General features: G+C 37.0%; 1 protein-coding gene across 3 annotated transcripts in view; it reads left to right on the top strand.

Annotated features, from left to right (window-relative positions):
- Positions 1 to 14506, top strand: part of FGF14 (fibroblast growth factor 14) — a 334049-nt gene that overhangs the window by 192984 nt on the left and 126559 nt on the right. The window contains exon 1 of one of the 3 annotated variants that reach the window (XM_026668942.2): positions 6790 to 7507. The exons of the other annotated variants lie outside the window; for them this stretch is intronic. Coding sequence (XP_026524727.1) covers positions 7312 to 7507 — 196 coding nt within the window. The 5' untranslated portion in view covers positions 6790 to 7311. Of the gene's footprint in view, positions 1 to 6789; positions 7508 to 14506 lie in introns of those variants that run through there. 3 annotated transcript variants of the gene reach the window in all.

Below are 14506 nucleotides of genomic sequence, written 5' to 3'. Positions count from 1 at the left end.
TTACTAAGATGAAACAGATGGGATTACAAGAATATCAGCAACTGAACTCTTTCCTATTTAGATCCAATTTTTCCTATAATATGTTAAACTATCATCTTTTTAGTTTTGTTTCTAACAGACTTCCTGTGAGATATTTTTTCACTGAATGGAAAAACTTGCAGATAGCTGTGTTATATAACTGTGTCCTGAGTCTTTATCAGTCTGGAAACCAACAATTACATATTTAAGTGATTCCCGAGTTAATGTATTTCATTCCATTTACACTAGAATTAAAACAAAAAGTGCAGGTTATAATAGCAGTAATTTTGCTCTCTGTAAATCTTTGGGTCATGGAAGAGTTATTTCATATCATATTAAGGAAAGTCTAGACTCAGTAGACAGGTTGAATGATTTGCTCAATAACCTCAGGCAACCAGGACCTGAGGGAACTTTTGAAATATCACACTGTATTGTTTCCTTTGGTTTCAGCTGGGTGAAGTTCATTAATGAAAGCTATTGATGATAGAAAGACCTTTATGCCAAGTGATCTTGGATGTCTCAGTTTATAACTCAGCTTCTTTCCTAACATTCTACATTTGCTTGTGTACTAAGTATTGTTTTAATTGAAGAGCGCTTAGAAGCATACATATTGAAGTGAGGTGCACAAAGCTATTGTTAAGAAATGGGCCAGAATTGCGAGAAGAAAATAACACAATAGACAAACAGAGAGGGAAGAAGGAATGTAAAAGAAGAAAAGCTAAGAAGGTAGGAGGTTGAGAGAAATAGAATAAGGTAGTTTAGATAGCAATGGCTTACTGATAGTAACTGATGTAATTGTAAAGTTGCAAAGAAAAAATAGCAAAGTTAAGCCAATGTGAAATGTGCAAAATGAACTAGGAAGCAGAGAACAGCAGGAAAAAGGATAAGTATTTGTGAAAAGGCCTTAGACTGCGGCTTGATTAGAAACTGAATGTGCATTAACCCTGTGAGAAGCTGTTACTGGGGCAATCTAAGGGTCATGTGTATATGATTCAGATTGCCTAAGGATCTACTGATACAGTTGTACAAGGGAATTATTGAGTCTATCATTTGTACTTCAATAATTGTCTGGTTTGGCATTGCATCCAAACAGGACCGGTACAGACTTCAATTGATAGTTAGGACTGCAGAAAAAACAATTGCAACCAGCCTTCTTTCCATTGGGGATCTGTATACTGCATGGACTATAAAGAGGACTGAGAAAATATCTACAGACCCCCTCATACCCTGGGCATAAACTTTTCAACTTCTCCTCTCAGGATGCTGCTATAGGGCATTACATGCCAAAACAACTAGATACAAAGACAATTTTTCCCCTGTGCCATCACTCTGTAGAACACCTTTCCCACAGGACTGTCTTAGACCTAAAGATAGGGCTGTATTGCTGTTATCCTTTTCGTCTTTCTCATTTCTAATCGCCTTATCTTCTCATCTTTCCTACGATCTTCTCCAATAGTATCCTATGATTGATCATGTTGTTTGTATCTTATGATTAATGACTGTAACTATGATTTATTATCTATGACCTATTACTTTGTTTGTACGTACACTGAGAGCTTATGCACCAGAGACAAATTCCTTGTGTCCAATCACGCTTGGCCAATAAAAAATTCTATATGTCTACCTTGTTCTTCTTTGCCTCACAGTTAATAAATGATTCCAAGATATCAACCTGCATTTTTGTTTTCTTCAGTTGAATGAACACTATGTTTATATACTGAGAAGTGTACATTCTGAAAGTCTTGTCCAGTAAAAAGGAACAATTTAGCTGTAACCTAGATTTGGCTATAAAAGAGATGTTGTGATATATTTTAAGTGGAATCTGCAAATATTCATCTTGAATATAAATTAATATAAAAATAAAGCCAGTCTAGAAATCACTCAGTAATCATATAACATATGCACCATTATTCCCAAAACTTCCTATTTACCATATAGCTGCAACAATGAAAAACTATCATCTGAAATCATTGATTTTTTTTCAAATTATTTTGTTCTTTTATTATACAGCAGAAATGACACCCTAAAATTACAATAATACCTTCTTAGTTGGTAGTCACACAATCAGTAAAATATATGCTCTCCTTCTGCAAGCCTGTTAAAAGATCTTTGTTCTAAACAAGTTTTACATATCAATATTTTGTTCTTGCTAGAAGTGTGCATTTTAGCACAGATTTAAGTCAGTAGATGGCTCTCTTGAGTTTCCCTTGGTACACCTAACATAATAGCTACCCTAGATTTTCAAATTATATGAGAATTTGTTTTTCTTCATGATTTTGAAAGAAAACCTTACTCAATTTCAATGTTTGTTTTGTTTTGCATCATTTTTACCCATTTTCTCATTAATTTGCATCCTCATTTTTCATACAGTATCAGATATACAAACTGAATTTTATGTGACTGAAGTCACAATGTTTCCAAAGTGGAATAACATAGAACAAATAAAATGAGGGAGATGTAGAGAGGAAACTTACCATTAATAACTACCTGATTAAATAATATGTCCCTAGTATAGAGTTTAGATTTTACATTAGTAGTTTATTAGTAGTTGAAATTACTTGGTGAAAAACCCATTACATTTCTTGAAGTTTGATTTTATTTTCTGTCTTGCATGGAAATTCCACAAGTAAAGAACTGTTTCTCAATATCCCTTCTTTAGTGTTTAAAAGCTGTTATAAAACAATTCAATTTCAACTTCACTTTTCCCTGCCAAATACTGGAAAAGAAATATGTATAGGTATGGATTTTTTAAACACAAAGGAAACAGAAAGGCCAAAGGAGACATAATTATTCCCCAGTATAATCATGGGATTTTATCCAGAATATTACTGGTATAATATTATACATATGTATACATATATACATCCTATAATAAATTTCTATTCTTTGTTATAATTCTCTGTTTTTGGTAGTTTTTACCAAGGGATGAAGATACTCAGACTTTTAAGGAGTGAATGTCTGCAGTATGCCTTTGCATCCTAGATGGAAGGCAACTGTGATTTACTTCCTGCTCCTGACATTATTAGACTATATTGGTTAATTTCTTGTTTTTGTCTTAATTTGAGGAACTAGTGTCTTTCTTTAAATGGTCCTATTATATTTTGCAAATTGAAGATTAGCTTCTTCCTATTTGGTTTCCTCTGTCCAAGGTCCTGATCAAAGTACGGTAAATTGTTTTTCCAAAACAGTAGAATGCTAGAATTTCCTTCAAAGCGCCCATTAGTATGTAACATTCTATTTAAGCAGCATTCATCTTAAGAATTAATGTATTATGCTGTAGTTCAATGAATATTTTTTGTGTGCCTTCAAGTCACCAAGCTGGCTTTGTGCCTAAGGTGTGATTAGAATTCATGGGTTTCCTCATTCTAGCTGGTGCTTTAACCACTAATAGACTCCCTAATATATTTCCAGATAAAGTACAGGTTTGACAAGCACTGTAAAATGCCAGCTATGTCAATTGCTATCTTAATAGAACAGAACAGAATATTCTTTATTGGACAAGTATGATTGGACACACAAGGTCTCCAGTGCATAAGCTCTAAGTATATACAAACAACAAAGTGATAAGTCATAGATAATAAATCATAGTTACTATCATAAATCATGATACAAACAATGAATGATAAATCATAATAAAAGAAGATAGTAAGAAAGATGAGAGATGAAAAGGATAATAGCAATAAAACCTACTATAGATATGTAGATATAAAGCTTTTGTAAATAAACCCTTGTTCTGAAAGAAACTCTAAAATAAACCCCCAATATAAGTAATATTGAATTTACTTAGTATCACTTTAAAATTTAAAGGAATAATATTATTTTTTCCATGTTTGACTGTAGAGAAAGCAAACAAACCCGGGGAACAAGAATTAAAATAAAAACAATTATGTATTTCTATAGTATATATTGGTGTCTATTTCATAGGGTAGCAAATGAGAGGTTACAATATCAATAATAAGATTAATCAATAATCCACAAAGAAAAATCCAGAGTAGGCCTGTCAAACTGGCGGCATGCAGGCTGCATACGTCATGCACAGGCCAAGCCTACCACAGCTCCGCAAAGGCAAAAGAAATTGTGATACGTCATGATCCGGTCCATGATCTGGTCCATGATCGAGTTTGACACCCATGGTCTACAGACAATAACAACCACAAAATACCAATCTATCACAAAAAACGAATTGCTGATGTTCTATTTTGTGCATTCAATTTTTGGGGAGAGTATTGGGTATTGTTATTAAAGTCCAACAAACATTTAGCTGAAATGACAATGTACTGCAATACATATTTGGAAAATTTTGGCCTTGACAGTGCGCTGTGCTGTACAGATACAATTTATAAGCATTCCATACAAGTATGTTTGAAGAAAAAATATGTATAAAATCAAAGTGCATCTTGCATTCCAATCAAATGATTTGGATGATAAGCATATGAAGCTATAAAAATCCTGGATGTTTTGAAGTTCACTTTCATACATAACGCTTAGAGCCATTTCAACTGGGTGGAAATTTACAGGACAAATGCCTCCTATCTCTTTTTTGTTCAGTATTAGCAATCAGGATGTTCACATGCAAAGAAAAGTTTATGAGTGATTCTTCTATGTGATCATCTATAACTTCAAATCTGCTTTGTTCCTGCAGCCACATCTACTAGCAGCTGATTTAATTAGTGTTATTTTTGCATAGCAACCAAAGAATGTTATGCACTGATTCTCAAAGACCGTATAATTCTAATGCTTTGACATATCGATAGTGAGCAATATGTGTGGTGGACTAGGCTATCTTTGGATTAGGTCAATAAGAGATGTCCAAATGTTGTCAGGGTTTTCTGTACCTTTAATTGCACACAAAAATGCCAAAAGGAAGAGGGGGAAACATCAATCAAACACACTGTTTATAGATAAACTAGCACCAGTCTTTTTTGTCTTGATAATTTGATAATCTGTAGCAAACAGACTATCTCACTGGAGTGTGAATTAATTAAAATTATTTGCTTCAGCACTTGTCCCAAATAATCGCTGAACATTTTTTTAAAAAAATTCCAGCCTTATAAAATCCAAAATGGTTAGATTTAGTTGATAAAACAGACTGATCACTAAAATTTCATGATTGCCAGCTGTATAGTTGAACAGAGATGTTTATCAATTGACAAGTAAATGTTTGAGTAGTATTTCAATGGATTTATTTCTACCCTTGGTGCAACTTTCTTGTCTATTTATACCTTTTGTATTCCTGTACTCTCTTTGTCTGTAGGCATGTACATGTTGCTTTTTAAAATTATACATGTGTGTATTTTGTTTCCCTAAACATTTCAGTTTTTTGCCCTCATTTCCCCCGTTTTTTCTCCCATTCTAAACGTTTTCCTTTCAAACGATTACTTATGAGCCTGAAGGGTTTCTCTTTTCTAACCAGAACCAAACAACTCCTGAGAGATCAGGAGCCGAGGTTCAATTTGTGGGCATTAGACTGCTATGTAGTCTAGGAAAACAGAATCTAAAAGCAGGTGTGAACTGGAGCAACAAGAAAAGTGGCTCCCTCCTTCCTTTCCCTTTCTCGTCCTGCTTGATTTGGTGGTAATTCACATCTTCGCGCAAAAGTAGCAGCGTCTCCAAACAAAACGAAGAGAGAATGGCGAAAGAACCGGGCGAAATCCATGTGGAAAATTGGGCAGTTGGGTTTTTGGGGAGGATCCACATCCCTCCCAAACCCTACCGCCCCGTTTTAGATGGAGAGTGACCTCTACTGCAGTCTAGCCACGGAAGAGCCGGGCACCTGGGATATCCAAAGCCGCCCCCACCCAAACTCCAAAGCTGCCAGCCCTTTCGGCTCCTGGGACCGCCGTTGGCCCCGGACAGGGTTAGCCCGGCTAGTCAAAGAGATCGCTCCCGGGAGAAGGGTGCCGCCCTGCCGGGAATCTACCAGGAGGAAGCGGCGCGAGGAAGGAAGCGAAGCCACGAGGGGCCATTCCGCTCTCGAGACCCCTGCCACGCATCGCTCTTTGTTGTCACGGCTGCCGAAGCGCGCTTTCCACACACGAGTCACCTTTCCCGTCCGGAAGGTCAAAGCGGGGTCCGACCGCGTCGAGCGACGAGGGATGCCCGAGGAAGGGAGGGTTGGGACTACAAGTTAAGGGGGGGAAGGGGGGGTTCCGAGGGACACGTCGCCGCCGCCAGTCGGGAGTCTTCGGTGCCAAAGGCGTCAGTCCCACCGGGGAGCCTCTCCGGAGCCGAGAGGAAGATCTCCAGACGGCAGGTTACAACTTCGCTTCCTTTCCCGCCTTCGAGGGCTCCGGACTCTCTTCTTCGCACCCCGTTTCTTTCCCCTCAAGAGTCGCCCCTTTCTCGTTTCTCTCTCTCCCTCCCTCCCCTCGTTTAACCTCACCAGCGGCCACACGACCTCGCTCTCCCACACCCACTTTTGGCGGGTTCTCCCTTCCCGTTTCCCACCCCACCGGGCACCTTCTTTCTCTCTCTCTCTCTCTCTGCCCCCCCGCCACGCGCTGCCCCCCATTGTCACGCGCGCGCGCTGAGCGGGGACCACAAAAAGCCCCCGCTGGAAGGCGAGGGGGCGGCCTGCTTGTGCGTGGCTTCCCTTGGTCGGCCGAGCCTTTTTTTTCAATCCCACCGGCCACCCCACCCCACCCCTTTCGCCGCCCTGTTGTTGCCTCCTCCCGTTTCCCCCAAACCGCAGGTTGTTGCTGGTTTTTGTGTCGGGTTTGGGAATCGCCCCGCTTTTAACTCCCCACCCACACGCCCCAAGGACAAATCCCCTCCCTCGGTTGCCTTGGGAAGGGAGAAAGGGAGGGTTGTGTGTGTGTGTGCGTGTGTGTTTGTGTGTGTGGCGGGGTGTCGGCAAGGGTGGGACCGAAGTGCCTTGATATGAAGTCTTTTTCTCTCAGGAGCCGTAGCGTACACTTTCCAGATGCTGCTTTCCGAAGCACTCGGCGGCAGCTCTGAGGAGGAGGAGGAAGACGCGGCGATGGTGACCCGAGCGATGGAAGCGGCGGTTGCCGCCGCCATGGAGAACCGGGCATGAGCCCGGCGTCGTGGAGGCACTACTATCGCAATCTTAGGCAGACCGCCGCCGCCGCCGCTGCTTTGGCTGCCGCTTGTTGCTTTGCTTCGGTCCGAAAACCCTCAGAGGCTTCATGGGTGGCGACCCCGTGACTTATTCGTCCTTGCCCTTGGCCCGTGAGGCGATGGGGTCGCGCCTAAGCTGAGCCAAGCCCGGCGCCCTTTCCGCGGTGAGGCTTGAGCCGGGCGCCCGAGGAAAGCGCGGGAACCCGAGGGGCCATGGCTGCGGCCATCGCCAGCGGTTTGATCCGCCAGAAGCGCCAAGCGCGCGACTTGCAGCACTGGGACCGGCCCTCGGCCAACAGGAGGCGCAACAGCCCCAGTAAGAAGCGCGGGCTTTGCAATGGCAACCTGGTGGATATCTTCTCCAAGGTCCGCATCTTTGGGCTCAAGAAGAGGAGGTTGCGGCGCCAAGGTGTGTGCGCGCGTGCGCGCTTGTGTATTTTCTGTCCGTGTATCTCTGTGTGCGCCTGCCTTGTGTTTTGAAGCGAAAGTCCTGACTTGGGGCTTGTTCACAAGTTGGGGCTTATAGGGGTAGTCCTCAGCTGACGACTGCAATTGAGCCCAACATTTTATGTTGCTAAGTGAGAAATGAGTGAAGTGACTTTTGCCCCGTTTTAGGACTTGCCTTGCTCGCCACACTCGTGAAGCGAATCAACTGCAGTTGTTAAAATTAGAAAAAATAGGGATTAAGTGAATCCAGCTTCCTGATGGACTCTTGCTTGTCCGAAGGTCGCAAAGGAGAATCCCGGGACACTGCAATGGTCAGTTGTCAAAGTATCTGAATGTAAATCACTTGACCTCGGGGATGCTGCAATGGTCATCAGTGTGAAAAAATGGTCATAAGTCACTTTTTGCACTGCCGTTGTATCTTTGAACGGTCACTAAGCAAACTGTTGTAAGTCGAGGACTGCCTTTACCCTGTGGGAAAATGAATGAGGAAACAAATAAACAAATAAGAGAAATAACCTCCCCATACCTTCTTGATGCTTCCTTTAGGGCTTGTGGTTGGTGGGAAACATCTCCAGTGTTCCATTTGTTCTTTCAGATGGCTCTCTGCCCATTGTCGGAGAGGCTATCTTGGAGTCAGTGTGTCAGAAGGATTCTCCTGGCTTTTATTAGGCAGTAATCTGAAACCAGTTTTCCACCGTAAGCATGCATGTGAACAAATGTCTAAACTCCCTATTTATTAAACAATATTTGGTGTGTAAATGATATAGTTATATGGAGTGTTAAAAAGTCAAAAAGTCCATGTAATTATGATCAATAATCAAGCTAACCACAGAAATGCTGATAGTGCTTATAACACTTTATACAAATGAGGGAACAACAATCCACCAAATCTGTGCTTTTGAGCACTTTGATTACAAAGTACTCTCTTCCAAACGCTGCAATATTTGGTGAAGTGATTGGGAAAAGTGCTTTCAATAAATTGGTTTACTTTTGATGTAGTCAAGAGTATCATATATATATATATATATATATAAAGTCTGGCCTTGTGCCCCAGCCTTCTGGTGTGCTGCTCCGCATCTGTGCTACTAATGCTTAGGATGGGTCTGGTAAGATTATCAGTGTTTCAGATTAATTAGAACAGGTATGTGGCATTGTGTAAATGGGATCCCTTGTGCCATTTATTTTCATGCAGAACAAAATGCTTAAAAAGCATTTCCCCACATATTCTAGTTGAACTGGGTGAGCTCTCAGAGAGCTTAAAGTACAACAGAAAATGTTGCTCTTTGAGATCTGTGAACAGTATTCTAACTTGTTTCCCATCCAGTTGTGTGAAAATGGCTGAGACCTTGAAGCCCTGTAGAGATAACAAGGAGAAAAATAGGATGTGTACTGTAAGACAAAATCAGTAATGGAAAAAGCATACGATGCGAAAGTAAATCTACAAAATCATTGCTAGTCATGCTTGGATTTTCTCATTGCTTTCATTTCCTCTAGAAGATTTTTTGTTTTAATAATAAATATAACAAGATCAATTTGAAGGCAATTTTTCTAATATAAAAGATAATTTATAATTTTTCCAGTACTAACAATTTACATGGAGAAAAGGAAATGAAGTCTTTATAGGAAAATAAGCCTGATGAGAGAACAAGTGGGCTAATAACACTAAGGTTTCCAAAAGATGCACATGAAAAAAATGTGACAATTTGAGATGGGATAATAAATGTAGCATTCAATGCATTTTGACTTATTTTCAAAAATTAACAAATGAGCAAGATAAAGATGTGTTAGACATTTGATGGCACTGTAACTTTAAGAAATCAGAGAAATTGAAGTGGAGAACCCTTAATGAGTAAATATAGGGAAATTCCAGTTCCATAACAACATGGCTCTGCATGCTATGGCTGCCTCACTCTGATCATGTTGACTTTTAGTAATTGTCTTCCTTTGCATTCTGGGATAGACTCCCAGATTTTGGGATATCCCCTTAACACTTGTCTCCTCCTCTTCAGTTTTACATTTATTTTATTCAATTTCTTCCCTTTCTGTGAACAATACAGCACTATGTGGTCTCCACCTCACCTTCAATTTATTATTTTGTATTTCTTTTCACCTGTGCAATCACCAAACTGTTCTTCCAGGGCAAAGAGCTATAACTTAGGGAATCTTTGGACAAGCTAATATTACCAGATGTTGTGTATTTTTGTTTTTCTCTCTCATGTTCTCTCTGTGTTCACAGTTCAGTGGCTACGAGGGGTGGGAAAAAATGCTAGCTTATACATATTCTCTGTCTACAAGTGAATTTGACAAAAACATAAGCATATATCATACAAAGAAGTATGATAAAAAAGCTGCTCTTGTTTAGAGAATTTCCTATTTCCCATTCTGGTTACACATTATATTTGCAAAGGGTCAAAGTTCATATTATCCATGCTGATAGAAAATGGAAATTTGATTTCTCCTAAGATGATTTCCCACTTTTAGTTGTAAATTCTGCATACTTTTTTATTTTTTCTTTATGTGCAAAATAATGTATTGTTCAAATTACCAAATGTACTAGAGAGCAATACTAAAATGTTTGCCTTGGCTAAGAAAGTGATCTGTACTTCTTTCTAGTGCATAAGTTACACTTAAAAAGTTTTACTAGTATACGGAAGACTAAATATCTTTAAATGAATAGATCAAGAATAAAAAGAGTTTTAAAGCTTTATACTGTCATTACAAGTGTGATTTAGCAATAGCATAGCTAAAATGTTAATGTGAATTTCTGGCAGTAGCAGCTACTGTATATAAAATGCTAAACTGATTGTTACAGATTATTGGAATAAAGTACAGATAGAATAGTGATGTTTATAAATTGCTAGATTCTATGGCTGCTTAATAGCAATTTCGTCAACAAAGCAACATTAATGGATCAATTTGTGACCACATTTTTTTAGTTTATAGCAAAGGCATTAGAAGGCTTAGCAATTTTGTATAATTTGTATTTTGAAAGTTGTAAGAAAGAGATTTCTCATGAAATGTGATGTTTGTCATATGTTTAATTTATGACATGCAACTTAATAATACAATATTTTGTATTTTTATAGAATAAAATGACACTAATAGTAGTATATACTTTCAGTGTTTAGGTACGGGGATGAGATATGCATGATATCTGTTTATATTTGCTTAAGATTATCCAATAAAAGAGCAACTTTATTTAATGAAAGAGGGACTGTATTCAATAATATATCTATAAAATTAAAATAAATGAATTGCTAGCCTTAAATCATAATGTTTATTATGTCAATAATGGTCTTAAATAAAAGTAACTTAAAATGGACAGTGAGTATGTTAGAACGCAGGAAGTCCAACATGTCCAAGTCATTAAAGCTGATTAATTCTCTATTATGAAATGCTTCTTTAGCCATGTACTATCATTTGAAAAGATTAAAAAAATATATTTGTGTAATATTGTAATTTATTAATTTCATTTCATTCAAGGCATTCCCTTTTTGTATTTCAGTATTCAAATATAGAATAGTTTTAGAGAACGTTCCTAGAAACCATTTGTAAAATGTTTGCTTCTTTTTCTTTTCAACTCTTCCGTTTTAAATAATAAATCTAGTAGATATGACAATATGATCATATCCCTTGTTTTTTACAACAGAAAAATTTGCTTCCTCAATATGATGACTAAGAAGTGATTTAATTTTAGAAACAAACATCACTGTTTTCCAAAACATGTACTTTAAAAATGGGAAATATTGACAAATTTTACTTTCATCGTATATCATAGGTAATTATATAAACAACTATTCATGCTTAAGTTTTATTTTGATAACATTTTTATTGCTTGTAAGGAATAAAGGTTGTTTTGCAGACATCTTCACCTCATCACAAACCATTTTCCAAGTCCACAAGTTCTGTGACCATTTTTATTGATCATCGATGATCAAAATTTGTTTTAAATAGTATATTGTGAAGGAGCAAACCAGTTCAACTTAATTCAATAATTAGATCTTGGTAAATGATCTGATCTGATGTAATGAATTGAGTCATAATTAGAAATTAAATACTATTTCAGTTACTAATGATTAACTTCCACTGATTTAAGTAGATATACTTTAAGTATTCTATCTTATGTGCTGAAGCTTTTCATACTGCAGTTTGGGATGTTCATGGAATTGTTTAGGATTAGGTTGGAATGCAAGAAATTAGTTGTGAACAACAATTGAAGGAAAGCCCAACATAATTTAATGTTAATAATAAAATTTCTAAATTTGGTTTTGGGTAATGTATACGCAGAACAAGATGTGCTTATCTTTTGTTATTGTTTCTGTTGATCTTTCATCCAAATTGAGTCATTACAGTTGCACTCATTAATATATAAAACTTTCTCAGCCACACTGCTAAGCTATCATGAAAAATCATTTTCTTGTAGAATAAACCCCTGAGTAGACCAGGATTATTCTCAGATTATTAAACAGTTTTCAGTCAAGTTTTACTTGTCATTGTTAATGGTTTAAAGTATGATTAACTTTTTAATATTTTAAAATGTAGTAATTAAATACAATAAAGTACATTTTGTATAGTTTTCTTGTATTTATTTGGAAGTAAATTCCAATTACTTTAATGGGGATAATTCCTAGGTAGGTAGCATAATTTGCACTTTAGATTGGTTGATTCAGAAGGTTTCTCCCAGATAAGCGTGCAACATAATTTAGTTATCATTTGGTTCTAGGATAACAGTTAAGCAGTTAATTACTCTATGTTAGGAAATTGAAATGAGAACATTTTACTAGTTTCATTTGCATCTTTCTTAAATGACCAATTGATAAATTACATTTTTTCTTCAAGAAGATTTTAGTTCACTGAAAATGCTATCTTGTTGAAAAAAGAACAACAGGTGCCTGGTTGCATGTTTACAATGGCAATATTTTCTTGAATGTCCCATGTACCCTTTGGGTAACTTATATTTCAAATAAAATATCTAGTAACTCATATGAAAAATTTCATACAGAATAATACATATGAGGGGGAAATGGCACTCCAAGGAACTGATTACCTCTGGGAGTCAGGAATCACATCCCCTTTGTAACCTTACTTCACACATACACACAAAAAAACCTTTGGTATAAGACAATATATAACAGTCGAGTATTTCCATAATGCCATTATAATCTACATCATCTGGGAATATATTTTACTGACACCCAAATATACATCAGTACATAATTGAAACAACTGTTGCAGATAGATTTTTTTTTTGCCTCTTCTCTTGAAAAATCCCTTTTTGCTACAATTACATAATCTTACATGTATAAATTACCCATTCATATCATTTTGTTTTTAAAGTAAGTATATTGTTCTAGTAATATGTTAATTCATGTCTGCTTAATGATGCTATCTGAACTTCCTACTAAATGGTTCATAATAAAGAATGCTTTCTATAAACTCCACAAGTTGAGAGCTCTATTCCTGGTGAATTCATGAAATTCATTCATTCATTGAAGCTACATAGCCACCTATCTCACAAAGTGATTCTAGGTGGCTCAGAACAACCAGTAAAAACAACAGGATAAAAAGAAAAGAATCTTTCCCATTAGGTGGCAAACTAAACTATTAAATCTTCCAAGCTTATATATCCATGCTGTTCTTCTGCCAACATCATGGTAGGATTATTTTCTTCTAGGATGTTTTTAGACTTCCTAGTCTAGCATACAGTATTAAAATTCACAACTGATATCTTATCAAGTATTAATCAGAGCCAACCAGCTTAGTTTTCTGAGAGTTGATCTGAGGTCATTTGGATGCATTTATCTGCATCCTGCATTGTAATTTTTATTTGCCTCACCTTTCTGTTTGCAATGAGATTTAATTGAATAAGAAATACAGACTTTTGGATTTTTCTAAAATTGCCTAAGGATAATAAAAAAAAGGCACTGTTTCAGTATTAGATGTTTTCTTGGAGATTATATTGCCTCAAAGAAGCATGCAATGTAGATGCTAAAACAAATACTATACCACAGTTTTCTGTAGCCTCTGGAATTCTTTCTGAATATAGGATTTTATTTCCAGAGTACTTAATTTGTAAAGCATTTTCTAAAGATTACAGTAGGACATAGTCAACTATTAGAAAATGTGTATGTGTGTATACATACATATATACATATGTATCCATACATGTACATTGGATTTTTTGCTGTTGATAATCTTCACCCACATTCTATTTTACGTGGTGATTAATTTTCAAAATCTCTGTACAATGTATATTGCAAAGTCAACTTTGTGACTAGGTTATTTGATTTGGATGTAATGGATGTGACTAGGTTATTTGATTTGGATGTAATGGGCTGTGAAATCGAGCATATCAGCACATAAGACCACCAGAGAGATATAAAAGCACAGGTGATAGGACTGATGATAGGAAAATACTTCTGAATAAGAGTGTCATGGTGTCTTAACAAATAGCATTTCTAAAATTAGAGCTTTGGGAATGAGCAAAAGGCATGTTTTTCGATACTGTTTCCTGGTACCAATCATGGCTGTTATTTGGGCCATCATTTCTTATTAAATTCAGTTTGAAGCTAACAAAGCTTTAATGTGCATAAATGCAGGAAACTTAACAATTTCATTTTTAAAAACACTGTATCATCAATGAAAGATATACAGCCCCTAACCCTATACATAATAATGTATTCTGAATGGCTAGTGTCATGAAATGAAAAATTAGATATGGGTCTGCATTAATCTCTTCTTTGCAAGACACACAAAAGAAATATCATTACTTGTATTTATTTGATGTTCCAGGTAGAGAATATATCAGTTACTGATGTTCAAAGACCAAAGATATATTGCCATACAGGTATATTGCACATTCTGCCTGTCATTGTTGTATATGGCTGTCATGTGCTAGAATGTAGTGTTACTTAAAAGAGATGCCCACACTAGAAATGTATAGTATGCAGACATTTTTATT

This window comes from Notechis scutatus, chromosome 5 (genome assembly GCF_049901735.1).
Source record: "Notechis scutatus isolate UNSWTSFEM ecotype Mainland chromosome 5, rNotScu1.2, whole genome shotgun sequence".
Classification (NCBI taxonomy): Eukaryota; Metazoa; Chordata; class Lepidosauria; order Squamata; family Elapidae; genus Notechis; species Notechis scutatus.
Note: the sequence above shows the minus strand (reverse complement) of the source record. Positions and strands in the feature narration are given on the sequence as shown.